The 27,382-nt window shown below is 45.0% G+C and overlaps 2 protein-coding genes across 6 annotated transcripts in view; both read left to right on the top strand.

Annotated features, from left to right (window-relative positions):
• ATL3 (atlastin GTPase 3) overlaps positions 1-22,072 on the top strand; it is a 44,742-nt gene extending 22,670 nt beyond the window's left edge. For all 3 annotated transcript variants that reach the window (XM_047775446.1, XM_047775448.1, XM_047775447.1), the window contains exons 6-13: positions 3,709-3,765; positions 4,595-4,687; positions 5,566-5,704; positions 13,381-13,508; positions 14,130-14,186; positions 15,028-15,099; positions 15,896-16,327; positions 17,619-22,072. In XM_047775446.1, coding sequence (XP_047631402.1) covers positions 3,709-3,765; positions 4,595-4,687; positions 5,566-5,704; positions 13,381-13,508; positions 14,130-14,186; positions 15,028-15,099; positions 15,896-16,327; positions 17,619-17,705 — 1,065 coding nt within the window. In that variant the 3' untranslated portion in view covers positions 17,706-22,072. The remainder of the gene's footprint in view (positions 1-3,708; positions 3,766-4,594; positions 4,688-5,565; positions 5,705-13,380; positions 13,509-14,129; positions 14,187-15,027; positions 15,100-15,895; positions 16,328-17,618) is intronic.
• Positions 22,073-26,379: 4,307 nt separating this feature from the next.
• The window catches only part of PLAAT3 (phospholipase A and acyltransferase 3), a 29,510-nt gene continuing 28,507 nt past the window's right edge, over positions 26,380-27,382 (top strand). Inside the window, exons 1-2 of one of the 3 annotated variants that reach the window (XM_047775449.1) lie at positions 26,380-26,604; positions 27,093-27,170. In XM_047775449.1, the coding sequence (XP_047631405.1) occupies positions 27,156-27,170 (15 nt within the window). In that variant the 5' untranslated portion in view covers positions 26,380-26,604; positions 27,093-27,155. Of the gene's footprint in view, positions 26,631-26,681; positions 26,881-27,092; positions 27,171-27,382 lie in introns of those variants that run through there. The other 2 variants (XM_047775451.1, XM_047775450.1) reach the window with 2 other exon arrangements.

Raw genomic sequence — 27,382 nt, forward strand, 5'->3', positions numbered from 1 at the left:
ATCTGCTGTGGCTGTGGCTGTGGCTGGTGGCTACAGCTCCAATTCAGCCCCTAGTCTGGGAACCTCCATATGCCTTGGGTATGGCCCTAAAAAAAAAAAAAAAAAAAAAAAAAAAAGGGATTTGCTCTTTTTACCACTCTCCTACCCCTTAGTCTCCTTCCTCTCACTAGCCATGTCACCATTGGTTAAAAAAGTCACCTTTGGTTAAAAAAGTATTTGTATTTGCCTTACTGTGTGTGGATATATGCATATGTTCTTTATAACTAACTTGGGAACCCTGTCCTAAAAGTAGTTACCTTTGTTACTTTTCTCCTTAGTTTAGTGTTCTATGTACTTACCACTAATGCATCCTCCAAAGATGGACTCCAAAATCTCTCAGTTTGGTCTTATTACTTTAGGTTCTGTTTTGTTTTTCCTTGGGGAAGCATGACTCCTGGTCCTGTATTACCTTCCTCTAGTTTGCTATGCCTCCTTTAGGCCTGGGGCATAGCCATCATCTTGGCAATTTCTTTCCTTTTTTTAAAAAAAATTATTTTTAGGAGTTCCCATCGTGGCTCAGTGGTTAACGAATCTGACTAGGAACCATGAGGTTGCAGGTTCGATCCCAGGCCTCGCTCAGTGGGTTAAGGATCCAGCGTTGCCCTGAGCTGTGGTGTAGAAAACAAAAAAGAGCTCTTGGAAATTAAAACTATGACAGCCAAAATGGAAAGTTCAGTAGAGGAGGAGTTAGAAGATACACTGGAGAAAATTTCTTTAACAGGTTGAATGAAAAGGAAAGCAGTAGGAGTTCCCTTGTGGAGTAAAGGGTTAAGGATCCACTGGTGTCACTGTAGTGGCTTGGGTTACTACTGTGGCTCGGGTTCAGCCCCTGGCCCAGCAATTTGCGCATGCCACAGGTGTGGCCAAAAAGAGAAAACAAGACAAAGAGTAGAAGTCAGTAGTGGGGAGGCAGTGGGGCAGGGAGAGAACAGAGGAGGAGAGAGAGAGGCTGGTGGAGAGAGAAGGGAGAGGTGGGGGAGGGAGAGTGGGGGCATAGAAATAGGGGAATTTGAGATCAATTGAGGAGAGGTTTTGCATGTTAATTACAGGCATTTTAGGAGTTCCTGTCGTGGCTCAGCAGAAGCGAATCCGACTGGGAACCATGAGGTTGCGGGTTTGATCTCTGGCCTCGCTCAGTGGGTTAAGGATCCGGCATTGCTGTGGCTGTGGTGTAGACCAGCAGCTACAGCTCCGATTAGACCCCTAGCCTGGGAACCTCCACATGCCACGGTGTGGTCCTCAAAAGACCCCCCCCAAAAAAAAGTCATTTTAATAAAATAGAACACAGGAATTGCCTTGTGGTATAGCGGGTTAAGGATCTGGCATCTGTCACTGCAGCCCTTTGGGTCGCTGCAGTGGCGCTGGTTTGATCCCCAGCCCGGGAATTTCCACATATCACAGGCATGGCCAAAAAAAAAAACAAATTAAAAAATCCAAAAGAGAACAAAGACAATGGAGGGAAAGAAATTATAAGAGGGCATCATATAAAATGATGTTCTCAAATTGCAGGACCTGAGTTTTTTGTCTTTCTTGCTAGAAGCCTTTCTCAAAGGTGTGGTGATCCTTGGTCATCTGTGTGTAAGAATGAGTCACTGAAAATCTGAGAGCTTTTGCTGAGAGAGTGGGCCTTGTGCATTCATTTGGATTACTGTGGGGATGATTGGAAAATATTATTTAGTTATTTATTTCAGCCTCTAAATGTTTCTCCTTGCAGACTCTTATTTTTGGGCTGTCAGTTTCCTCAGAAACAACTTCTTTTTCATTTTTTTATCCTTTAGGGCTGTACCTGCGGCATATGGAGGTTCCCAGGCTAGGGGTCGAATCAGAGCTGTAGCCACCGGCCTACGCCAGAGCCACAGCAACGCCAGATCCTTAACCCCACTGAGCAAGACCAGGGATCGAACCCGCAACCTCACAGTTCCAAGTCGGATTTGTGTCCGCTGCGCCACAACGGGAACTCCCCCAGAAATTTCTTTCATCTCCGGTCTGAGTGGGTGGAAGCCTGCTGTGGCTCCAGCAGGGTCAGCGCCCTGAGGAGTCTCACTGTTCTGCACGTAGACTTTGGCTTATGTGCCTGTTTGCAGTAAGCTAGGGCAGGCACTCGCCTCTCAGCTGACTTTGGTGTCCAAGTCTAGATTCTTTGTGGTTTATGCTCCAGGTCGTTCATGTCCCATCTTCTGTGGAGGCAGGAGAAGACTGGAGCCGGGGGAGGGGACAGAGACTTCCGGCCTCTTCCTTAGTTATCAGCCCCGCTCCCTCACCCCCTCCCTCCCTCAGGGTGACTGGTGCTTCTGACTTCTGAGCCTTCCCGGGATTCTGCTGAGAGACTCTGCTTATCTCTTATTGCCCCTGCCTCAGATGTGTCTTAGCTGGGCAGGAAAAGCCAAAACCTGAGACAGTTCTCATTTGTCTGTTTTCCTTCCAGAGTGTTTTTGATAACTCTTCTCTGTCATATTACTTCTCATCCCTTTTGTCCCCTGAGTGGATAACTTTTTAAAAAATAACACTGGAGTTCCCGTCGTGGCGCAGTGGTTAACGAATCCGACTAGGAACCATGAGGTTGTGGGTTCGATCCCTGGCCTTGCTCAATGGGTTAAGGATCCGGCGTTGCCCTGAGCTGTGGTGTAGGTCGCAGATGCGGCTCGGATCTGGCGTTGCTGTGGCTGTGGCGTAGGCTGGCGGCTGCAGCTCTGATTCGACCCCCAGCCTGGGAACCTCCATATGCCGTGGGTGCAGCCCTGGAAAAGACCAAAAAAAAAAAAAAAAGAAAAAAGACAAGTCAGGGTATAATCATGTTAGATAGTGAGACAGGTGTAGGAGAAAATTAAAAAGAGACACAGGTCGTGAACTTGTGTGGAGAGTTGTAATCTTTTCAGGAAGGGGCTGTGGAAGGCTTCGCTGAGGAGTCATCGGAGTGAAGACCTTAAGAAGTGAGGGAGCTGAGGGAGTTCCCATTGTGTCGCAGTGGAAGTGAATCCGACTAGTATCCATGGGGATGCCGGTGCGATCCCTGGCCTCGCTCAATTGGCGTGTCAGGGATCCAGCATTGCTGTGGCTGTGGTGTAGGCTGGCAGCTGTAGCTGACTTGACCCCTAGCCTGGAAACTTTCATGTCTTGGGTTCGGCCCTAAAAAAGATAAAAAAGAAATGAGGGAGCTGATTGTGCAGTTGTTGGAAGAACATCGCAGGCAGGAGGAGATGGTAGGACGACGGACTTGAGGCCGCAGTCGCCGTCGTGTTTGAGGCACATCAGGGCGGGCCAGTGTGGGGACGGGCGTTTATACTGAGTGAGGCTGGAGGGTTGAGCAGAGGCGGGATGTGGTCTGACTAACCTTATTTGTACCAGAGCCACCGAGGCTGCTGTATTGAGAATAGTCTGTGGGGGGCGAGGGCTGACGCAGGGGCCCGGTTAACTGTTGGAATATTCTGAGCCACATGGATGTTGTGAGTGGCTGGATTTGGGGTTTGCTAGTGAGTTGGAATGAGGAATGTGTGAGAGAGGAATAGCCACGATTATTTTAAGGTTCATGACTCCTGCGGGCTTTTGAAATGTAGACCTTTGGTCTCATAAAAGTAATATTTCGTCTATTCAGTGAATTCCTTGCTAAAGAATAGCCATAGAAATACTTTATGTAATGTTTTCACAAACCATAACTCTTCTTTTTTAAAGCTCTTCACAGAATATGGTCGTCTAGCGATGGATGAAATTTTCCAAAAGCCCTTCCAGGTAAAACGTTAACTATAAACTCAAGTCACGTCTTTGTTTTAGTTGAGAGATGAGAGGACTGCAGTCCACCAGCTAAATTTGGCCAGCTGCCTGTTTTTATATGACCTGTGAATTAGGAATGGATTTTTTTTTTTAATATTTTTAAATGGTTGGAAAAAAATCAAAAGAGGAATAATATTTCATGATAAGTACATTATCTGAAATTTAAACGTCAGCATCCACAGTGAAAGTTTTATTGGAACACAGTTCCAGTGCTCATCTGTATCGTCCATGGTTTCCGCTTGCTACAGCAGCCTGAAGTATTTACTTTCTGGGCCTTTACAGAAAAAATCCGCCTTACCCCTGCTTTATCTACCTATTTTATGAGGGTGAGAATGCACAGGAACCTCAGTAAGATTAGAGAGTCTCTATTATTATTTATTTTAGTTTCCTTTTCCTTTCTAACATAGAAAGTAGATCTGATTTTATGATCGAATGGTGCCATGTTTTTTTTTTTCTTGTCCTTCACCACCTTCCTCCTACTTGTCTTGAGAACAGAGCCTGAAGTTTAACGTTTTCTCATCAGTCTGTTCTCATCGGTCTCTTCCTATTGACCCATGAGAACAGAACTATCAGATGGGATATATTGACCTCATGCAGCTTATGCATGTCCTTCTAGTGTTTGTAAGGTTTCTAAGACATCACAGGGTAGATAAATCCTTTAGCACATTTCCTTGTCCCTTTGAAGAAACTGGCATTGTGCAAAAAAAAAAAAAAAAGTATTTCGATGGTTATTTTGAAAATGCAGTTATGCAGTATTACAGTAATGTTCTGTTTGTTTCCTAAATAGACACTGATGTTTTTGGTTCGAGACTGGAGTTTCCCTTATGAATACAACTATGGACTACAAGGAGGAATGTCATTTTTGGAGAAGCGTCTACAGGTAAGTAGACATATAATCTTCTGGAATTACCACAGTGGTGCAATGAGTTAAGGATCTGGCATTGTCTCTGCATTGGCACAGGTGTGATCCCATCCCTGGCCTGGTGCACTGGGTTAAGGATCTGGGGTTGCTGCAGCTGTGGCATGGGTGGCAGCTGTGGCTTGGATTCAGTCCCTGACCCGGGAACTTCCATAAGATATGTGTTTAGCCAAAAAAAAAAAAAAAACCAAAAAGAGAATCTTCTGAGGAATTACCTAAAAATAATAATAACTTTTTCATTTGCCTTTAGCTATTATATTTAAAGCAGGTTATGGAAAATCATATTGTATGTTAAACACTTAAGAATACTAGCACAAGTGGATATGATGGTAAGATTAGCACCCACTGATGTTACTTAGGGTAAGAATAACTCAGGGATTCGTGAGAAGAGCCTTGGGCAAAAGCCCAAGCTTTGACTGCAATTTCCATTTCACCTTTTACAGGTTACTCTCTATGTGCCTCTTGGTTTTGGTGTGGATATAAACAGGCTCAGCCTGTTCCCCACACTTAAAACACAGGAGTCCTTTGTCAGTCACTGCTAACTGATCTGATCCTCCTTCACACCCACAAACTTTCCCTTGTTCTTCCTGGGTCTTGTGCAATACTCCTTTTTTAAGAAATTCTTTGGTACCTGTTCTTTGGTGATTCTAGGAGCCAAGCCACAGTCCATCAGATGTATGCGTTCATTGCTTCTTAGGGTCCTGGGCTTTCTCATTGGACAGCATCTAGCCTCTGTGATTCATTAGAGTTAGGAAGTCTGCTTTCCTTTGTCCTGTACTAGTGGTGCCTGGTGAAGAAAAACAAAAGGTCTTTTGTAAATTGTTGGCCGTTATTGGCAGGTGAAAGAACATCAACATGAAGAAATTCAGAACGTCCGAAATCACATTCACTCCTGTTTCTCCAGTGTCACCTGTTTCCTCCTCCCACATCCAGGACTCCGGGTGGCCACAAGCCCTGACTTTGATGGCAAATTGAAAGGTGTGTTACAAGTGATGTTATTTTAGACATGTGACGTCATCCTTGGAATTAAATAGTGACCAGAAAATATCAAGTATGAATAGGAAATGCTAAAGAGAACGAGTGTGTTCTCTTAGAAAGAATTTAGAGTCTCGTTCAGTTTTTGCTCCTGCCTTACTGTGACATTAGAATTAGTTTACTTTAGTTTCTCCCTTTGACGTGGTTGTGGTAATACCCATTAATGATCTTTCCAAGAGAATCGTGACAATTAATTGGTTTATGAGAGATAAAGGGGCTAAATAAAGGAGGACTTAACATTCGTCATTTAATGAAGTAAAACTAAATCCCCAAACAGAGGTCGTAGGATGCATAGCATGGCTGTCATTTTCATCATAATTTGATACTGTCACAAAACCTGGTGCTGAGTCATGTGTTGAGGTCAGAAAGTGCTGAGTAGACGATGGCCCTGTGAAATCAGAGGGGGGACTCTGGGGTTCCATTGTCTTACTTACTGAGACCTTGAGTCATTTAATGGCTAGTCCTCAGTTTGCACATATGTTAAACGAAGCCCTTTGGTTATAAACCTATCTGAGCTTCTGAGGTTTCCAGTAAAGTAGAAATAATAGTAGTTGCCATGTTTAGAGGCCCAGCTCTGTTCCCATCTGTCGGTCTCTTTTGCTTGAACAAAACACCATGGACTGGGTAGTTTATAAACAACAGACGTTTATTTCTCACAGTTCTGGAGGCTGGAAATCCAGGATCCCAGGGCCAGCATGGTCGGGTGAGGGTTCACTTTCTGGTCTCAAGACTCTTGGCTGTATCCTCATGTAGCGGAAGCAGTGCTGTAGGATCTCTTTCATAAGAGCACTAATCCCATTCTTGGGGGCTCCACCTTCATGATCTAATCACCTCCCGAAGCCCCCACCTACCAATGCCATCACCTTTAGGGTTTGGGATTTGTTTGTGTGTGTCTTTTTGCCTTTTCTAGGACTGCTTCCGTGGTGTGTGGAGGTTCCCAGGCTAGGGGTCAAATTGGAGCTGTAGCCACCAGCCCACGCCAGAGCCACAGCAACGCGGGATCCGAGCCGCGTCTGCAACCTACACCACAGCTCACAGCAATGCCGGATCGTTAACCCACTGAGCAAGGGCAGGGACCGAACCCGCAACCTCATGGTTCCTAGTCGGATTCGTTAACCACTGCGCCACGGCGGGAACTCCTAAAGGCTCTACTTTTAAATAAGGTCACATTCTGAGATTTCAGGTGGCGGTGCATATTAGCGGGAAGACACTGTTCACACCACAGATATATTTTCAGATATGAATGGTTTATCATTGAATATTGTGTGCTCAGTTTCATATTTATAAAATAGAGAACAATTCTGTATAAGCAACCTTTAGTCTCATAGTTATGCACTATTTGTTTCCCTTGTCCATGACTGAATATAAAATACATTTGTGTGTACATTTAACTTTGTATAATAGAGACATCTAAATACGTTTAATGAACTCAAGCAAAGTGTATTATTTGACTGAGAAATTGGGATTTTAAAATATTTGTGTGGAGATATACCAGGCGAGGCGGAGTCCGTTTATGTATTGCCCAAAGACTTGGATGTCACCAGGCTGTGTGTCACCCAAAGTTACATTATTGGATCATCTGGTTGTGTGGCTTACTGAATGTCAGCCCTGACATCTGTAAGGATATTAAAACCATACTGGGTATAATTTGACTTCTTGGATGTAGAAAGTACTTTGGTGTCTTTCAGTGCTTCAATATGGTTGTTATGAGTAATTGTCTTTTTTTTTTTTTTTTTTGGTCTTTTTGCCTGTTCTAGGGCCGTTCCCTCGGCATATGGAGATGCCCAGGCTAGGGGTCTAATTAGAGCCGTAGCCACCGGCCTGTGCCAGAGCCACAGCAATGGGATCCGAGCCGCTTCTGCAGCCTACACCACAGCTCACGGCAACGCTGGATCCTTAACCCACTGAGCAAGGCCAGGGATCGAACCTCCAACCTCATGGTTCCTAGTTGGATTCATTAACCACTGCGCCATGACGGGAACTCCGCAGTTGTCTTTTTTATGTACAGTACTTGAGACATACTAGGGTTGCATGGCATTCTCTAGATTTTGCTTTTCTACAAAATGAAAGCTGTGGTGCAGGCCAGTTGCTGTAGCTCTGATTCGACCCCTAGCCTGGGAACTTCCATATTTGTTAGCTCTGCAAAGGTTTATGTACTTTTTAGCTTTGGAGATGGATATTTTGTAATTTTAGGGAACCTTGTAAATAAGCTATGGCAGGGTTTTGAGTGGAGAGTAGATTGGATGTTACATTGCAATGGTAGGTGCCTTGTGAGTATTTGGCAAGTGCTTGATTGAGAATCACATCAACTATTGTGGGGGACCTTTACGTCGAGCCGATACCATTTCCCAGAGTTAAAAAAAAAACAACCTAGACGTTGTCTTAAGTATATACTTGCACAATGACTTGGTCGAGGCCCTGCAGTCCCCACTGTATATAATCTGAACAAGACACCGTTAGCCTGGGGATATTTAGGGTGAATCCAGAAAAGGAGCTTCATGTAGTTTCTGTAGAACATTTAAATTTAATAAGAACTACATTCTGAAGCTATTTCTGTAAATGTTCCCCGAAGTACTTCAGGGGTTGTTTGTTGGTTTTCCTTTATTTTTTAAAAGAATGGCCATTTATTCAGAGGGGAACACTTGCCAAACAGTCTTAGCTCTGGTATAATGAGTGCTAAGCTGCTGCTTCCTGCAATAGTTAGCGAGGAGATTAGCTCATTTTTGAGACCCCTTTTCATCAGACAGACACAGGACAACTGTCATCACCATAAAGAAAGCTGTCCTCCTTTTACTAGAGCAGAGAGACCTGATACAGTAACTGCTCAGTTGCTGGGAAATTAAACAGAAGAGCTTGTAGGGAACAGCCTTCTTTGACGCCCTGAGATAGTGAGATCGTCTCAGTCGTGAGACAGTTGTTGTCTACTGAGTCTAAAACTTTTATTTTGGTACAGCTTTCATAGAAACATTAATAGCTGAGGGTCTTTTAAGGCCGGGTAAAACCACGGATAACAGTCTGTGGTGCCTGGATCCTGCCCCTTCCTTGTGTGAAATATTTTCGAAGCTCTCAGTCTTTTAATGTGATGAGCATTGAAACCATAAAAAAAAAGGTGTTTTTTTTTTTGTCTTTTTGCTATTTCTTGGGCCGCTCCCGCGGCATATGGAGGTTCCCAGGCTAGGGGTCGAATCGGAGCTGTAGCCGCCAGCCTACGCCAGAGCCACAGCAACGCGGGATCTGAGCCTCGTCTGCAACCTACACCACAGCTCGCGGCAACGCCGGATCGTTAACCCACTGAGCAAGGGCAGGGACCGAACCCGCAACCTCATGGTTCCTAGTCGGATTTGTTAACCACTGCGCCATGATGGGAACTCCAAAAAAAAAGGTTTTTTTTTGAATAGATAATGCATTCCCATGTTTAAAATCCCGAGAAGAATTTTAAAATATTCAGTGAAAAGTCTCTCTTCCATATTTGTAGGCTTGCAGATTTTCTTTAGCACATGCAAAGCAAATACATAGAAGAGCATGTTATATCCACCATGTTTTTTTCACTCCAAGGTTATAAAGAATTTATCCCACTTTTTTTTTTTTTTTTTGGTCTTTTTAAAGCTGCACCCGTGGCATGTGGAGGTTCCCAGGCTAGGGGTCAAAACAGAGCTGTAGCCACTGGCCTGCACCACAACCAGAGCAACGCCAGATCTGAGCCGCATCTGCTCACGGCAACACCGGATCCTTAACCCAATGAGTGAGGCCAGGGCTTGAACCTGCATCCTTACAGATACTAGTCAGATTCGTTTCCACTGAGCCACGATGGGAACTCCTGTCCCACTATTTTTTTTTTTCTTGAAATTTTGCATTCCATTTTTCACATTGTAATTTATTATTATTATTTTTTTTTACGGCCACACCTGCAGCATATGGAAGTTCCCAGGCTAGGGGTCAAATTGGAGCTGCAGCCGCCAGTCTACAGCACAGCCACAGCAACGTGGGATCCAAGCTGTGTCTGTGACCTACACCTCAGCTCACGGCAGTGCAGTGTCGGATCCTTTAACCACTGAGTAAGGCCAGGGATTGAACCCGCATCTGAATGGCTATATCCATTTGTTTCAACAGAGTATTTGTTGAATAGTTCTACTTTCCCCCCACTGGTTGAAATGATATCTTTATTTTTAATAAAATTTTTTTTTTTAATTTTTTTACACTCCTAGCATATGGATGTTCCCAGACCAGGGATTGAATCCGAGCTGCAGCAGTGACCTTTGACATAGGTCACTGGGGCAGTGCTGGATCCTTAACCCACTGTACCACATGGGGAATTCCAAAATGTTTTCTTTATCATATGTTAAGCCACTAATCAACGTGTACTATGGGGATTAATCCCTTCTTAATGTTGGTGTAGGCCATACTTTGGCACCATCCTGAGAAAATTATAAAGAGTATTTAGATGGAGATTGGCACCCACTCACTTAGGTAGGAGATTTTATTTATTTATTTTTTTAATTTTATTTTTTTTTAGGTAGGAGATTTTAAAAACTTAAAAATTTTTTTTGTTGTTGAGAGATCTTAGGATTGATAGTTATTTAAGGTGAGATGAGGGAGTTCCCATTGTGGCCCAGCGGATTAAGAGGCCAACTACTGGAGTTGCCGTTGTGGCGCAGTGGTTAACGAATCTGACTAGGAACCATGAAGTTGTGAGTTCGATCCCTGGCCTTGCTCAGTGGGTTGACAATCCGGCGTTGGTGTGAGCTGTGGTGTAGGTCACAGACGTGGCTCGGATCCCGCATTGCTGTGGCTCTGGCCTAGGCCGGAGGCTACAGCTCTGATTCGACCCCTAGCCTGGGAACCTCCATATGCCGCGGGAGCGGCCCAAGAAATGGCAAAAAGACAAAAAAAAAAAATTATTAAAAAAAAAAAAAGAAAGAAACCAACTACTATCCATGAGGATGTGAGTTTGGTCCCTGGCCTCACTCAGTGGGTTAAGGATCTGGCATTACTCTGAGCTGTGGTGTAGGTCACAGATGCGGCTTGGATCTTGAGTTGCTGTGGCTGTGGTGTTGGCCGGCAGCTGCAGCTCTGATTCGAGCCCTAGCCCCTAGTGACAATGCCGGATCCCTAACCCGCTATGCCACTGGGGAGCTCCTATAGGTTTTTTGATGATTGGCCCTTCTGACCAGCGTGAGGTGGTACCTCATTGTAATTTTGACTTGCGTTTCTCTAATAATTAATGATGTTGAGCATCTTTTCATGTACCTGTTGTCTTTGGAGAAATGTCTGTTTAGGTCTTCTGCCCATTTTTTGATTGGGTTGTTTGTTTTGTTGTTGGGTTTGTTGTATGTTTTGGAAGTGAAGCCCTTGTTGGTTACATTGTTTGCAAATATTTTCTCCCATTGCAAAAGGGTTTTTTTTTTCTTTTTTTCTTTTTGGGGTGTGCCTGTGGCATGTGAAAGCTCTTGGGCCAGGGACTGAACTCATATCACAGCAGCAACTGAGCCACTGCAGTGATAGCACTGGATCCTTAACCCACTGTACTGCAAGGAAACTCTGCAGTAGGTTTTTAATATACATCCTTTTTATTTTTATTTATTTTTTGCTTTTTATTGCCACACCTGCAGCATATGGAGGTTCCCAGGCCAGAGGTCAAATAGGAGCTGCGGCTGGTGCCCTACACCATAGTCACAGCAACGCCAGATCTGAACCGCGTCTGGAGCCTACACCACAGTTCACGACAATGCTGGGTCCTTAACCCACTGAGCGAGGCCAGGGGTCGAGTCTGTATCCTCATGGATACTAGTCAGGTTCGTTACTGCTGAGCTGCAACAGGAACTCCTACACATCCTTTTTAGATTAAGGAAGTTCCCTTCTGTTGCCATTTTGCCGAAAATAATTGTTAAAATTATATATTGGTATTGTATTTTGTCAGATGTTTCTTCACATCTGCTGAATCGAACATGTGTGTTTTCTGCTTCAATCTGTGAATGTGTTGAATGGCAGATTTTTCTAATGCTAAATTAAACCACTTTTATATTTCTGGGATAAAAGGGTCCTGATGTATGTACTTTCTTTTTAAAATAAGTATCTTTCACTGGAAAGATTTCCTATTAATTTTTATGGCGTTTTGGTATCTTAAGTTTGTGAGCAAGGGTGGTCCATCACGTTCTGGTTTTACTGCTGTGGTCTGGTTGTGGTGTACTGGTTTCATCCTGTTTTCCGAAGAGCTCACATCCCATTAAAGTGTTTAAAGGTGGTAGAAGAAACCCTTGAAACTCTTTGGGTCTTTTTTTTTTTTTTTTTTGCTGTTGATTCACTTAACTCATTGTCTTTGGTTTTGGTCATTAGGCATTTCATTTTTCCTTTTTTTAATATAAGATTTTTAAAGCTGTAAATTAAAACCTAGTATACTTCAGCCAATTGTGCTTGGTGGCATTTTCATCATCTATCATGAACAGATAGTATATAGTTTCTCTTACGATTTCTTCTTTGTGCCACATGTTATTTAGAAGTACGAGGGGTTTTTTTGTTTTGTTTTGTTTTGTTTGTCTTATTGTCTTTTTCCAGGGCCGTACCTGCGGCATATGGAGGTTCCCAGGCTAGGGGTCGAATTGGAGCTGTATCCGCCGACGGCCTACACCACAGCCACAGCAACTCCAGATCCGAGCCGTGTCTGCAACCTACATCACAGGTCACGGCAACGCCGGATCCTTAACCCACTGAGCGAGGCCAGGAATCGAACCTGCAACCTCATGGTTCCTAGTCGGATTCGCTAACCACTGAGCCACGACGGGAACTCCAGAAGTATGAGTTTTAACTTCCAAATGTACGGTGAATTAAAAAGAACTTTGAATGTAATTCTCTGATACTCCTAAAACTTTTTTTTTTGTCTTTTTTGTTGTTGTTGTTGTTGCTATTTCTTGGGCCGCTCCCGAGGCATATGGAGGTTCCCAGGCTAGGGGTTGAATCGGAGCTGTAGCCACCGGCCTACGCCAGAGCCACAGCAACTCGGGATCCGAGCCGCGTCTGCAACCTACACCACAGCTCATGGCAACGCCGGATCGTTAACCCACTGAGCAAGGGCAGGGACCGAACCCTCAACCTCATGGTTCCTAGTCGGATTCGTTAACCACTGCGCCACGACGGGAACTCCTCCTAAAACTTTTAATGATACACTTATTGACAGATTTTATTAAATGTTGCTAGTGTTTGAGTGCTGTGATACTAATTCTTAAAAATCTGATGTACATTTTATGACTTGTTCCATATATGCTTGAGTGTAATGGCCTAAAATAAAAATAAGTAAATAAAATTTTTGAAAGGCTAGGGAGTAGACTGACTCTCAGAATGGAAACCAGCATAGGAATTTATCCTGCAGGTTCTCTGAACTAGAGAGGCCTTAATACTGCGGAAAGGAAGGAGGCAGTGCGGGCACATGAGAACGGAGATCCGTCTGCAGCCGGGTCTTTGCCAGAAAGTGTCAGACGCACAGTTTGGGACCCCACCCCCCACCCCCTGGGCCTCTCTTGCAGCTAGCCAATGTTAGAACAACTGTGAAGGTTGTGTTTTATGCTCCCCTTGGTTGAATCAACCTGTTTGGCTTATTGTTTCCTTCTTCTTGGTCCTATGAACAGATATTGATAGTGAATTCAAAGAGCAGTTACAGATACTGATACCATATGTATTAAACCCAGCTAACTTAATGGAAAAGGAAATCAATGGCTCAAAAGTCACCTGTCGGGGGCTACTGGAGTATTTTAAGGTAAATATGAGTTTTAATTATTAAAATGTTTGACTTGTGGTAAAACTGATTTAGGCTGTAAACTGACTGGGTTTCAGTATTTTAAAGCTTAGGGGAAAGTTTGATGGGGGAGATGGTGAGAGGAATTTTCAGACTCCGGTGTCCTTCCAGGAGTGGGCCACTGGGTGGCAGTCTCAGTCTAAGAACCAAATGGATGTTCTTTGCACTCTCTCAGAAGAGTAATTTCTGTGGCTAAAGGAAGATTGTTCCTCAAGCAAGATGGTGTGGACAGGAGGTGGTTAGGAAGTTGCCGTGAGTAGGAGGAGACGGCACCTAGATGTGGCACGACTACCCCAAGGCCGATGGTCACGCTGCCCACAGGTAGTGGTGAGGCCAGTGTGCATGGGGAGTCTGGTGGGCATCCCAGCCTTGGCAGGCTCGCGTCGCTTTGGGAACGTGTTGAGTTAACTAAAAATGCTAACATGCCCTTCAAGGTGTGCTGTGTTTTTGCTAATTCCTGGGTGTTGATCTAGGTCTTGAGGAAAATGCACCTGTATATGGTCAGTGTTTCTCAAAAGTAAAGTGTGACTACATCGGACAGAATGACCTTTTTCGTAATTGTTTACATGTTTATCTTCTAAGGCGTACATTAAAATCTACCAAGGAGAAGATCTGCCTCACCCCAAGTCCATGCTTCAGGTAAGCAGTTCTTCGGCTTCCTAGCTGACATCCTCCGGTGACTTGTGCTGGCCCGGATGTGACCGTAAGCCGGGTACTGCAAGAAGAGAGGCTGCCGTGGGTGCCCTGTTCTCATGATGCTGAAGTCTGCACACTTGCCAGCAGCGTGACTGCCTTCAGGTTTTCCTGCCTTCGACCACATCGACGAAGCTGGAAAAGCATGGCCTCTTGCTGGGCCTTTTTTTCCCTCCCCCAAACATACTGTGGAAAACGGTGTTTTATTACAGGTTAAACATACCCGGTTATGCTAGACACCTCTTTTTCTTGTTCCTTGTTACCTGCTTTCCTAGAACATGTCCTGACCTGTCTGTTTACGACTCAGATTTGTTATTTTCAACTAGTTTTATTTTCAACATCTGACTGTTTTCAAGATGTCCTTTTGTTAAAACATAATTTCTGACTTTGGCGTGCTGACGATAAGGCCATTTACTGCTATATGTTTAGTTCTTTGGTCACAGAATATTTTCACAAAGGAAGTTAGAGCTTGGATCAGATGTTGTAAAGATACTTTTTTTTCCCCCTTTTCTGAGTTACATCTATTAACGTTGAAAATTGAGGCAAAAGAAATATTTTTAGAGGCTTAATTTTATGGTAAAGAATCTTATTTTGTATAAGAACTTTTTTTTGGCGGGAAATTTGGCAGAAAAGATGTATTTTATTTCATAAGTTGGGCTATATGGAAACCTGAAACATAGCAGAATAATAAGGAGGAACGGGGAATAGGGTGAGAGAAGATTGGGTTATTTGTAGAAGAATGTTGAAAGAGGAAGGATTTATAGTTTATGCTTTCCTTTCTTAAAAGGCCACTGCTGAAGCCAACAATTTGGCAGCTGCAGCCTCTGCCAAGGACATTTATTACAACAACATGGAAGAGGTATGTTGGGCAGATATCTTATTCTGAAATAGGTATAACCTGGGCATTGTTACTGATCTCAAGAGGCTAAACTTGATCCTCGGAGTTCCCGTAGAGGCGAAGTGGAAACGAATCTGACTAGGAACCATGAGGCTGCGGGTTCGATCCCTGGCCTCGCTCAGTGGGTGTTGCCATGAGCTGTGGTGTAGGTCACAGACACAGCTCGGATCCCGCGTTGCTGTGGCTCTGGCGTAGGCCAGTGGCTACAGCTCGGATTAGAACCCCAGCCTGGGAACCTCCACATGCCGAAGGTGCGGCCCTAAAAAGACAAAAAAAAAGTCTACACTTGATCCTATTTAGTGTACCTTATGATGATGGGGCAAAAAAGCTGTGTTCAGGTCATCTTGGTAATGGGGCCTTTTAATTGCTACCATTTCTGTTTTTCTTTTTTGCCTGTGCCCTCGGCATGTGGAAGTTCCTGGGATGGGGGTGGAGCCGAGCCACAACAGCACCTGGAGCCCCTGTAGTAACAACACTGGTTCTTAAACCGGCTGTGCCACGTGGGAACTTCCTCATTATTCCCAGTGCCAAGCAAGGCTTTCTTGCAGAGCCACTGCTTTCACTCAGCAACATCACCCTGGTTTCTAAGTGTGCTTTTCAGAGGAACTGAACCCACACCTCTGTGGGTCTTGGTCATCATTTGAACCTTAATTTCGAACACCTTAAAACATTCTCAGCTTTTCAGTGTTGTCACTTGTTCTCTCTGGCCCCTGTGTTTGAAGGGATCTTCCACATGTTGTGTCTTTATTCTTTATAGGTGTGTGGGGGAGACAAACCCTATTTGTCTCCAGACATCCTAGAGGGAAAGCACTGTGAATTCAAACAGCTGGCTCTGGACCACTTTAAGAAGACCAAAAAGATGGGGGGCAAGGACTTTAGCCTCCGTTACCAGCAGGAGCTGGAGGAGGAAATCCAGGAACTCTACGAGAACTTCTGCAAGCACAACGGCAGCAAGAACGTCTTCAGCACCTTCCGGACCCCGGCAGTGCTCTTCACGGGCATCGTGGCTCTGTACATAGCCTCCGGCCTCACGGGCTTCCTCGGCCTTGAGGTGGTGGCCCAGCTGTTCAACTGCATGGTTGGCCTGCTGTTAATAGCGCTGCTCACCTGGGGCTACATCAGGTACTCTGGTCAGTATCGCGAGCTGGGCGGCGCTATCGATTCTGGTGCAGCATTTGTGTTGGAGCAGGTAAGTGGTGCCCGCTGAGGAGGCTGACTCTGGAGGGACAGATATTTGTGCTTTTATTGTAAAATACTTCCATTGGGAGGCGTTTCATAGTGAAAGAAGACATGAGAAACCTCTCCTAGCCTTTTTTTTTTTTTCCTGATAGGCCTTATATTTTATTATCCTTCTTTAGGGTATTAATATTTAGTCTTAATATTTAGTTTCCATGCCCCAAACTGCTTTTTTTTTTTTGGTCTTCTTGCCATTTCTTGGGCTGCTCCTGCGGCATATGGAGGTTCCCAGGCTAGGGGTCGAATCGGAGCTGTAGCCACCGGCCTACGCCAGAGCCACAGCAACGCAGGATCCGAGCCACGTCTGCAACCTACACCACAGCTCATGGCAACGCCGGATCGTTAACCCACTGAGCAAGGGCAGGGATTGAACCCACCACCTCATGGTTCCTAGTCAGATTCGTTAACTACTGCGCCACGACGGGAACTCTCCAAACTGCTTTTAATGCAAAAAAAAAAAAAAAAAAAAATCCAAGTTACATAGTGTTCTTCTCAGGAAACATGCTACACGTTTTTTTCAGGCATAATTCTTGTGCGATTCTCTCCCCACCACCGGAAGGTTAATTTGCTTCACTGAAAAGCATGAGCTTTGAAAGACGTGAACTTAAAATTTTCTGTTTTGAGTCCTACCAATGGATGTCATCTCTTCCACTTAAATCACCATGAAAGCCACTGCCTTTTGACATTGATGTGATTTCCAGGATTCCAGATCCCTGAGGTTGATCTCTTTTCTTTCTGCTTTTTAGGGCCGCATCCATGGCATATGGCGGTTCCCTGGCTAGGGGGTTCAGTCGGAGCTCCAGCTGCTGGCCTACCCCACAGCCGTGGCAAGGCCAGATCCAAGTCACGTCTGCGACCTACACCACAGCTCACGGCAATGCCGGATCCGTAACCCACCCAGCAAGGCCGGGGATCAAACCTGCGTCCTCATGGATCCTAGTTGGGTCCGTTAACCACTGAGCCATGACGGGAACTCCCCTGATTTCTTTTTTGAGTACGTTAGAAGCATGTGGTAAAGTCGGCAGAGCTGCCTGCCTCGCTCCAGTAACAGAGCAGAGGCTCAGCTGACTGGCTCTCTGGGAGTTAGCAGCTGCCACTGGCTCCCCACCCCCTGCATTTTCATTCCCTTCATTTCTGTAACATACCGACAATGAAGATTTCGGAAAGTTTGTCTCCAGTGGCTACACTTTTGATGCTGTGCTGTGTTTTATTAACTTACATGTTGAATAAATGGACTTTTGCAGGCCACGTCTCACATCAGTAATTCCACTCAGGCTGCTGTGAGGGATGCAGTTGCTGGGAGACCACCCTCAGATAAAAAAGCTCAATAGCATCTTCACAAGAGGATCCAACAAGAACCCAGCCAGCCCCTCCGGTTCCTGGGCTTCTGCCACGGCCACAGGTGCAGGTCCCAAGGAGTACAGACCGGGACCATCTGGGAAGAGCTGAAACACGGCGCCAATAAACGAGCAGACCTTACCTGTGGTTTCACGTTCTCAAACGCACTTCCATGTCTCTCGGAAGCATTTCTTTTCCTTGCTGGTGTAGATCCAAGGCTGTTTCTGTTTTCTTATTTCTCTCTGCTTTATGCACTTTAAGGGGAAAAAGCTAAAAGGAAAAATGGAAATGTGGTTTTAAGTCCTTTATGTGCCACTTAGTGCCTTTTAAGATTGAATCCATGCTTTTGAGGACATGATCGGGAGAGAATTGAGGATAACCTCATGAAAGATGCTGTTTTGTGGTGAATTGTCGGTTCTTTCGTACCTTACTCTTTTGAGAAGGATTCCTTTTTTTAAAAGTTTACAAAACTTGCAAAAGCTTCAGAGCTAAAGACTGACCGAAAGCGATACCATTACACTTTAAAAATCTTCATAATAGAGAATTGTGTTTGCCACATAGTATGGAAACATCGTATATTTAAATCTACCTTACACTGAAATTTAGGGTCTGTTACCTGACAGTCTGGCAGTTTTGTTGGAACATACTCTGGGTTTTTTTTTTTTTTTTTGCCTTCATTCATTCCTGCAGCTTCTTTCTAGAAAAGAGGAGACAAACATGCCTTGAAAAGCCAGAACAGCTCCTAATAAGAGGAAGGAGCTTAATACTTACAGAAGAAAAAAACAAAACTTGAGTTTAAATGAACCATGAGACCTCTGATAAGTCATTTGAATTTGTGCCTTGGTCAGACTAACTGATTGTAGGTTTATATACATATGTGTATCGTACACAACTCACACGCAGCTGTCCTTGGAGAGATTTTGTTTTCGAAGGTTCTGCATGAGAACAGAACTTTATCAAGGATTAGGGGAAAGATATTAACAAACATTCTGCCTTTCACTGATGCCCTGTTTCATGTGGCTTAGCAGTAAAGTCGTCTTTATCCAAAACCGTTTATTTGCATTCTCCTATTCACTGTCTGATGTTTTAATGATGAGCTAAACCCGTCAGTTTTATCGAGTGAAGCAGCCCTTATTCAGCTTTCTACAGGACTAGCCTGGTAGCTTTAAAATAGCTTTGGCTTAGTAAGGACCAAAGTCCCACCTACATCTGGACATATAATACCTAGACGTGACTAAGGATTCTTCACCTTGATCATGTGATAAGAAATTTTGTCAAGTACTTGCCTTTTCCTTTGATGTATGATGGTGAATTACTGTGGATTTTAAAACTTCCTAAAACCTGCCTGCAAGTATTTATATAAACCTTCAGGTATGTGAGCCTTAATTCTTAGGATAATTTAATTTTTGTTGTGAGAGGGAGGGGGGAAGGAGCAGGCAAATTTGAATGTAAATTCTGTGTACATGAAGTATGAATGGAAGGTGGGGAAGAGAAAATCTTTTCTAGCATGTAATCTCTTCAGCAAAGATTTTCCCTTGACTATTTTAACTGCTTTACCACTCAAGTATTTTTATAAGTTCTGAATTAATTCCAAGTGTTTTGTATATTTCTTCATACGCACCATCTTGCCCTGAAGTTCTTTGCTGTTTCATTCAGTCGCTGTGAAATTTTAGAAAAATTCCGGCTTGTCCTAAAAACTGTTTACTTGCACTTCAGTGACACTTAGCTTTATTAAATCAAAAGCTTAGTTTTGAAATTGTGGTGCATTTTTCAGGTGGCCTCTCATTTTCCTAAAAGTTCATACTTATTTGCTAAAAGCCTTACAGATGTTACCTAGCTTTTAATGTGTTGCATAAGCACATTTGTAGATTTCAGAAAAATTGTCTAGAGTGACCCTACTTTTAATGATGAGAAAAGGATGCTATGTTTAAAACATTTTAATACTAAAATAATAGATTTTAAAAAAATAAGAATATGTGATAATGTATGATTTAATGAGATCTTAAGATTTAGTTACTATTTAAATTCACCATTTCTGTTTTGATCTTAAAGGAATACTTTGGTTTCATTACCCTGGGGGAGCCTTTTTGGTTTGTTGTGTTTTTTTATTAACTTAGATTTCTGCCTCTGGATATTATTTATAAAGTTTTCTCAGTGAGGATTCTTATGGGTTTCCTTTGGCCTCTTTTAACAGTGAATTGATGATTTTTTATAAACTTTTCCAGTAAAAGGTGCATTCTCATTGCTGAATATAAATAGTCCTGGGGAGGTTTATAACCAGGCTGAAAAGAGTGTCTTTCACCTCTTACCTTCCCTCAGCCTTTAATTTGTGGGTCAGGGACATACCTTGGGACCATAAGTTCTTGCTTCGTATTTGTTGTGCTGCCCCTCTTGCCTTTCCATGCAAGCATTTTTAATTTGCACATTCCTAACAGTTTATGGGGCACATTCCTATTAACATATAAAAAGTTTTCAGAATTTCCTATGAAAATAATTTTAGAAGAAATTGAACTTTTTTTGTTTTGTTTTTAATATTTCCAGTTAGCTTCTTATGGTAACAATAAGAGAATCAAAATTTTGATTCTTTCACTGAGAAATCTTTCTCGATTGATGTGTAGACAAAATGAGGGAAAACTATCTTATGTGGTGATAAGACATCTTTAGAGTCATACCTCACTTTAGCAGTTATACCAAGACATGTTTGTCCTGTGTGGGTTTATATATTAACACGTACTTCATACCTGGTGAAATAGCCTCTGTGTATTGTATTCATTTTTACCTGGGCTTTCTTTTTTTCTCTTTCATGAATTAAAATGTGTTAAGCAGACAAGCCGCCTTGTACCAGCAATACGTTTCTTTAACAAGTCACACCCGGTGTTCTCCCTGGCTTATCAAAGCGGCGCCCTGGATAGAGTGAGTTTGGACGAGTGTATGTGTTTGTATGGGTTATAGGGAAATTAAGTGGTTGTTTAAGTCCAGGCCAAATAAATAGTTTTATTTTTCCCTAGACCTTTTTTAAGTTTTTTTTTTTTTTTTTAAATAATGCAACTTTTAGGGACATCTGTTTAGGACTTTTTCCCCATGGAACTATTGAAATGTAATTTAGGACGGCTCCCGTCTAAGATAGCTAACATAGGCTGCATCATTCCTGCTTCAATTTAGATCCAACAGAATTTTAGTCAAGGAATAAGGGCATAATGACGACAAGCTTCAGTTACTAAAATACAGACTAGTTAAGTAGATCATATTTAAAAAGGCAAGCAGAAACCCACATCTGCAGCTGAACAGTCTTCCTTCTGTGAAGTCATATTGTAGCTGTGTTTTGGGTAGTGGTTCCCATCTCTCTTGAAGTACACAAGACTGACTGACCCCTGAGACGCGCATTGAACAAAATTTAAATCCCCGGCTTTCTACCCAGGGATCGCCTCGGTGGGCCTGGGTCTGGAATCACCACTTTTTGAAAACAGCACTGCAGGCGGTTCAGAGATCGCCTCGAGAAACGAGGGAGGCCGCTCTGGGGTCGAGGAAGTACGTGTTGGTGTTGTCTGGAGGCAGGTGGACCGCTTTTGTCTTGGCTTCAGAATGGGTGCTGTGCTGCCAGCTCCAGTCACCGGGCGTTTACAGCGTTCAGAGTGGTAGGGATGCCACCACTAGTCTAGAGGACTGCCTGACTCCTTGAAAATGTTTCTCTAAATTAGGAAGTCACAGTGCCTTCTCTGAAAAATGAATGTACAAGTATCCTATTTACTAACAGGTGTAATTAGGATTTGAAGAAGAAAACTTTTGAAAGTTGTTTTTCTTTTAAAAAGCAAAATTCAACACTGTGACTTGACTCTCTAAGTCTTTTATGCACAGAAAACCTTAAGCCATAATAAAAATGATGCCCCCAAAGAAAGGAGAGGATCATAACTTTGAAATTCAGCGACAAAATACCCTTTATTAGGGATTTTTCAAGATAGATCTAAGGGCAGAAAGATTTTCGAAGAAAATTTTCTTCCTTGGAAAGAAATTTCAGGGGCCAGAACTGCAATTTCAATGTGGTATTCTTATGACCAAGAGAAGGTTGCCTTTGTTTTCCAAAGCTTTCCAATTTAGGTGAATAAATGCTGTATGGATTTAAAGCCTTAAAGGAGTTAACGTTGAACATATATGTATTTTCCTCTGAGATTTCTTTTCCTTTGAAAACATGATTTATTAAAAGCACTTTCTCCTAGACCCTTTTTGAATGGCTTTAAAACTTAATATACTTTTTAAAAAGTGCAATGGATCAGATTGCTATTAGTATATTAAAAGCATGTTTCTGTTTCTTAGTTTTAAGGTCATTTAATGGAATAAAGATCATAGCACCGTGTTATCTGTGTTTTTTGTCTTTCTCTGTTCTTTGATATGGGAGGATCTGTGAAGTAGGTGAGGGCCTGGCAGAGCAAGTAGGATCTCTCAGGGGATGAAAACTGTGTCAGAGATGGTGGTCGTGTGGTTTGAGGGAGGCCGCTTTCTCTGTCCTACAAAACAATACCGAATTAGTATCTTCCTAGCTAACGCGGGAGCAAGCCGTGCTGTTGGCGGTATTGCATAAGAGTGGACCCAAATTTTATTTCTGGTAACATGGACTTGCGAGGGCCATGAATTTGTAGCACTTTGATATGGTTGCCGCCTCTGAGCCAACAGGTTAAAGGGAGTGGAAGGAGGTAGAGCTTTATGAAAGGCTTTCCCTTTCACTGGCCACCTTGGAGGCCGTGGGGAGGTTGGCTTGAACTTCTCAGATACTGACTAATCCCTGAACATACTCCCTGTAGCCCTACAATAAAAAGATTTCTTCCCTCCTTTGAGACCCACTGCATGGGGTCAAGTAGCCTCCATCCAGCCTGATTGTATGTCAGGCACCAGGCTGGGAGTTGCACTGAGCTTATCACAGTTTAGTAGCGAAGGGGAAGACTCAACTTTTTATTTTATTTTTTTTGTCTTTTTGCCTTTTCTAGGGCTGCTGCTGTGGCATGTGGAGATTCCAAGGCTAGGGGTCTAAATCGGAGCTGTAGGATCCGAGCCGTGTCTGTGACCCACACCACAGCTCACAGCAATGCCGGATCCTTAACCCACTGAGCAAGGCCAGGGATCGAACCCGCAACCTCATGGTTCCTAGTTGGATTGGTTAACCACTGTGCCATGATGGGAACCCTGGAAGACTCAACTTATGATGTGATACAAAGAGCATGGGGAGTGTTGCTTCCTCCATCAGCTTAAGCTGGGCAATGGGAAGGACCAGGGCGGGGGAAAGTGGTCATGTGTGTGGGTTGTGGGTGGGATATCAAGCAAACTACTTGCTGGTGCCTTGACATTCTTGCCTTTGATTACTATAAACAATTTGCCAAAGAAAAAGTCCAACTTGAATTAGCTTAAAAAAAAAAAAAAGAATTGTACCTAGGAAAAAGTTTCTTGTAATTGGATGTCTAGAAATTAACGTGACGTGAGGCATGAGAAGAACTCAAATGTCAGCATAGCTATAGTCTCCTGTGTACAGCGGCTGCGTGATTTACGCGTGCAGATGGATTTCCTCCATGCTGTGGGGGAGGGCAGGGACAAATGGTTCCAGGCTTGCATCATCCCCCTTTAATGTCCCCAGAGGAAAGAGGCTTTTTGACTCATTGCCTATTTAAAAAATGTGTGTGTGATACATATGTTTATATATATATACACACCTCCATCCCAGAGAAAGATTCTAACTGGTCTGGCTTGGGTCCTATGCTCCTTCCAGGGTGACTTGACTGTTGCCTAAGGGCTGAGGCATGATAATCAGCCAGATGTAGGTCACATGTGTCCCTAGTCAGGGTGATGGGTTCCTGTGATCGTCAGCTCCACCACTATGTAGAGTCACCAGATGAAAGACTACTGGACACAAACCAATGTCCACTGCAGTTATCAGCTCCCCAGACTGGCCATTTAACAACACAGTGGAATGAGAGCCTGGAACACTGCAGGAATGTGCTTTGAAGGGGAAAGAGAGGTAGTTTTGCTGCACATTTATGCAGAGGAAGCTCTTCAGGGCCTCTCAACAGGGGGTTTATTCTCTTCAACAGGACTTGGGGTTCAGAGCTAGGCAATTTAGGAGGAAGTGATACTTCACTTTCCTTTCCCAAAACCCTGAATTTTCTGCTCAGAGCAAACGGAAAGAGGGTGTATTGACAAAGTCTGCCCAGAGTGGCCTGGATACACGTAAAAAGCCTGTGTTCAGTTGGCGGATGGAGCACCTTTCCCCTTGGTTCCGGTTATGAGTTGCTGTTAGGTGTCAGAAGCCCTCGTGTTACCATGAAACCCTTCTATGGATTCTGCTCCCTTAAATCGGTTTGCCTACCTTCTCCTCCCCCGCTCTCCCTCTCCTCGCCCTGGCCTTGCTTCTCCTATCTACCCCACCCGCTCAGAATCCCCACGGGGTCTCACACCTGCTACACAGCCCATAGCCTTGGGCCATTTCCTCCCACTTGCTCACCTGTCCTTTCTTAGAGACAGCCGAACAATGGGGTCTCCGGAGGAGCCATCCTCCTCCTCAAGGCAGAGACTTCATGATTTGGAGAGATTGCAAGTGATTAAAAATGTCTTCCATCCATCACAAGAAGAACAGGGCTCCATGGCTGTGGTTGCAGAAAAGACTGGAGCCTTTGGAGGCAGATGGCAGATTGATCCCAGCTGTTTTTTTTTTTGTTTGTTTTTTGTTTTTGTCTTTTGTCTTGTTGTTGTTGTTGTTGCTATTTCTAGGGCCGCTCCCGCGGCATATGGAGGTTCCCAGGCTAGGGGTCGAATCGGAGCTGTAGCCGCCAGCCTACGCCAGAGCCACAACAACGTGGGATCCGAGCCGCGTCTGCAACCTACACCACAGCTCACGGCAACGCCGGATCGTTAACCCACTGAGCAAGGGCAGGGACTGAACCCGCAACCTCATGGTTCCTAGTCGGATTCGTTAACCACTGCGCCACGACGGGAACTCCCCCCAGCTGTTTTGAATTTGGCTGTCCACCCGGGTCATGGCCATGGACTTGGAGTGGGGCTTAAGGACTGTCCTTCTGGTGACAGTGTCAAGATCGTGTGTAACTTCTCAGTCCTAGGGCTTTTCTTTTCCTTTTGTCTTTTTTTTATGGCCGCACCTGGGGCACATGGAAGTTCCTGGGCCAGGGCTGGGATCGAGGCTGCAGCTGGGGCCTATGCTACAGCCGCCGCAACAGACACAATGTCAGGTCCTTAACCCGCTGAGCCACAGTGGGAACTCCTCTGGGGAACTCCTCTTTTGAGAGCTGCATGAAAGGTAAAAATCACTTCCTTGACATCCTTGCCCCTCAGTGGGCTTTTTGTCTTGTTTTTCCCGGCAGAGCAACAGGGGAGAAAAAAAGTGAAGGCAGTGACATCTGGGCAATACTGGAAGAAGCGAGGCAGAAATCGGTCTTGTTTCCTCAGATCTGAACCTCTCCATCCTGGGTTCGGACTGCCTTCCAGATAGTAATTTGTTCAATATGCACATTTTGTTGGGTGAGTAGAAATGCACATAAAGCTCTGGTATTTATTTATATTGCCTCTGACTCTCCTTGCCAGGAATCTGGTGAGTAATGTGTGATGTTGATGAGCATGGGTCACTCCTGTTAACAACGGCTCAGGTGTCTTGAGTGAGGACTTACTCCAGGCCAGACATCAGCTCCCACGGTATGGGCCTCCTTTCATCTGCTACTCTCCCTTTGGGGAATGTATTTTTATATATTATCTCATGTGGTGTTCAATATTATCACCATTCCGTTTTACAGATGAACAGGAGCTCCCATTGTGGCTCAGGGGGGTTAAGAACCCGATACAGTGTCCACGAAGATTTGGGTTCAATCCCTGGCCTTGATCAGTGGGTTAAGGATCCGGCTTTGTCACAAGCTCCAGCATAGGTCACAGATGTGACTTGGATCCAGTGTTGCTGTGGCTACAGCTCTGACTTGATCCCTAGCCTGGGACCTTCCCTATGCTGCAGGTGTGGCCTTAGAAAGACAAACAAACAGATGAACCAACTGAGGCTCAGAGAGGGAAGGGTGCCCTGGACCCAGCAGCTTGCAAGTGACAGGGCCAGGATTTGGCCCACGGGTCCTGATTCCTAGGTGGGTGCTGACAGGAAGTGGCAAGACTATAGAGATGAACAGGAAGGAGCTGCTTCTACTCTTGGGGAGTCACAGCCCAGTGCAGAGGAAAGGCCTGCGATTGGTCATTCATTCATTCATGAAATGCTTACTGTGTGCTAGGTTTGTGCCAGGGTTGGGGGATATCTGAAGGCTTAAGACTCAGTACTTTCTGTTAAGCCCTTGCCTTTAAATAGCTTTAAAATGTAATATACAGAAGTCCCCGGGGATACCTTCAAAGCACCCTCCGCCCCCGCAGATGCCAAAACCGCGGGTAGGACCGAACCCTGCGGTAGTCCCCCGCTTATCTGCCATTTCCTCTCCTGGTTTGTTATCCAACAGATCCCAGAAAAAACCTCCACATAACTTGGTTTTAAACCACAGTGTACGCGGCTAGAGTGGAGGAGATATTTGATTACAGTCCAGTGCGATGCGTATACCCTCTCTTGAATACCGCGCGCGCCGCAGCGCGTGCGTAGAAGAGGCGAGGACAAGGTGGCCCTGAGCAGGGTCCCGGGGGCGCCTCCAGGCATGGAAGGCTGTGGGGAGACGGTCTGGGGGAACAGGAGGCATCCTGGCCTGACTGCCCCAGAGGCCGAAGCAGGCGGTCCCTGTCGCTGGGGCAGGGAGCTCCGCGCGGCTGTAATTAGTCACACTGGGAGGGGCCGGGTGACCTCACGCTGGCCTGGACTCTGCGGCCATTTAACCGGTTTCCTTTTGCCGGGGAGGCCGCGCTGCTTCTCAAGTCCGCGAGGTGGGTGGAGGGCTGCATTCACGCATGTAAGGAAGGGTGAGACGCCTGGGGTGGCTCCCCGGGTGCCCGGGACTGTGTGGGGGATGGAGAAGTTGGGTGCGCTGCGAGTAAACAAGTTAGGGAGCAGCTGCGAGCAGCGGCCTCCCGGTACCCGCCCACCCGGACGGAGGGCGGGACGCGCCGGTCGCCCCACTGACTTTCTGGGACGCGGCGCACCTAGACAGGCGACACCGATCGCGCTCTCGACCCCCGTGCCGCCAGCCTCTCCTGCATCAGGTGAACCTCCCTGCCCCCTAAAAACGATTCATCCCTTCACGGCCAAGTGCAAGGGCAGGGAGAGGGCCCAGAAGGACTCAGCAGGGAGTGAGGCGGTTGTTCTCGGAGACTAACCGCGCAGGGTCTCCCTGCCAGAAGCCACGGTTCCCTGGGGTCTTGGAGACGCTGTGTCCTCTTAGTGACATAATGATTCCCTGCTCCCCTTGGCACAGGCATTTCTGCAGCTGATACAGTCAACTCCAGCCTGAAATAGAGGGCTCACATCGCCGGAGAAGATGCGCGCCCTGATTGTAAGTTTGGGGAAGGAGTGGGCGAGGGATGGGGGCCGTGTTTCAGTGGCGACTCATTGTCCCAAAGCCCGAGTCATCACTTGAGAGAGAGGGTCCTTGCGGATAGGGGGCCACACCTCTGCTGGCCGCTGGGTATCAGGTGGCAGATGCGGGTCAGTGAGCGAATACTTGGGTGGGCAGGTTTGGAGGCCGGAAACAAGCCCCCAGGAAGG

Source organism: Phacochoerus africanus, chromosome 4 (assembly GCF_016906955.1).
Source record: "Phacochoerus africanus isolate WHEZ1 chromosome 4, ROS_Pafr_v1, whole genome shotgun sequence".
In the NCBI taxonomy this organism is placed as follows: Eukaryota; Metazoa; Chordata; class Mammalia; order Artiodactyla; family Suidae; genus Phacochoerus; species Phacochoerus africanus.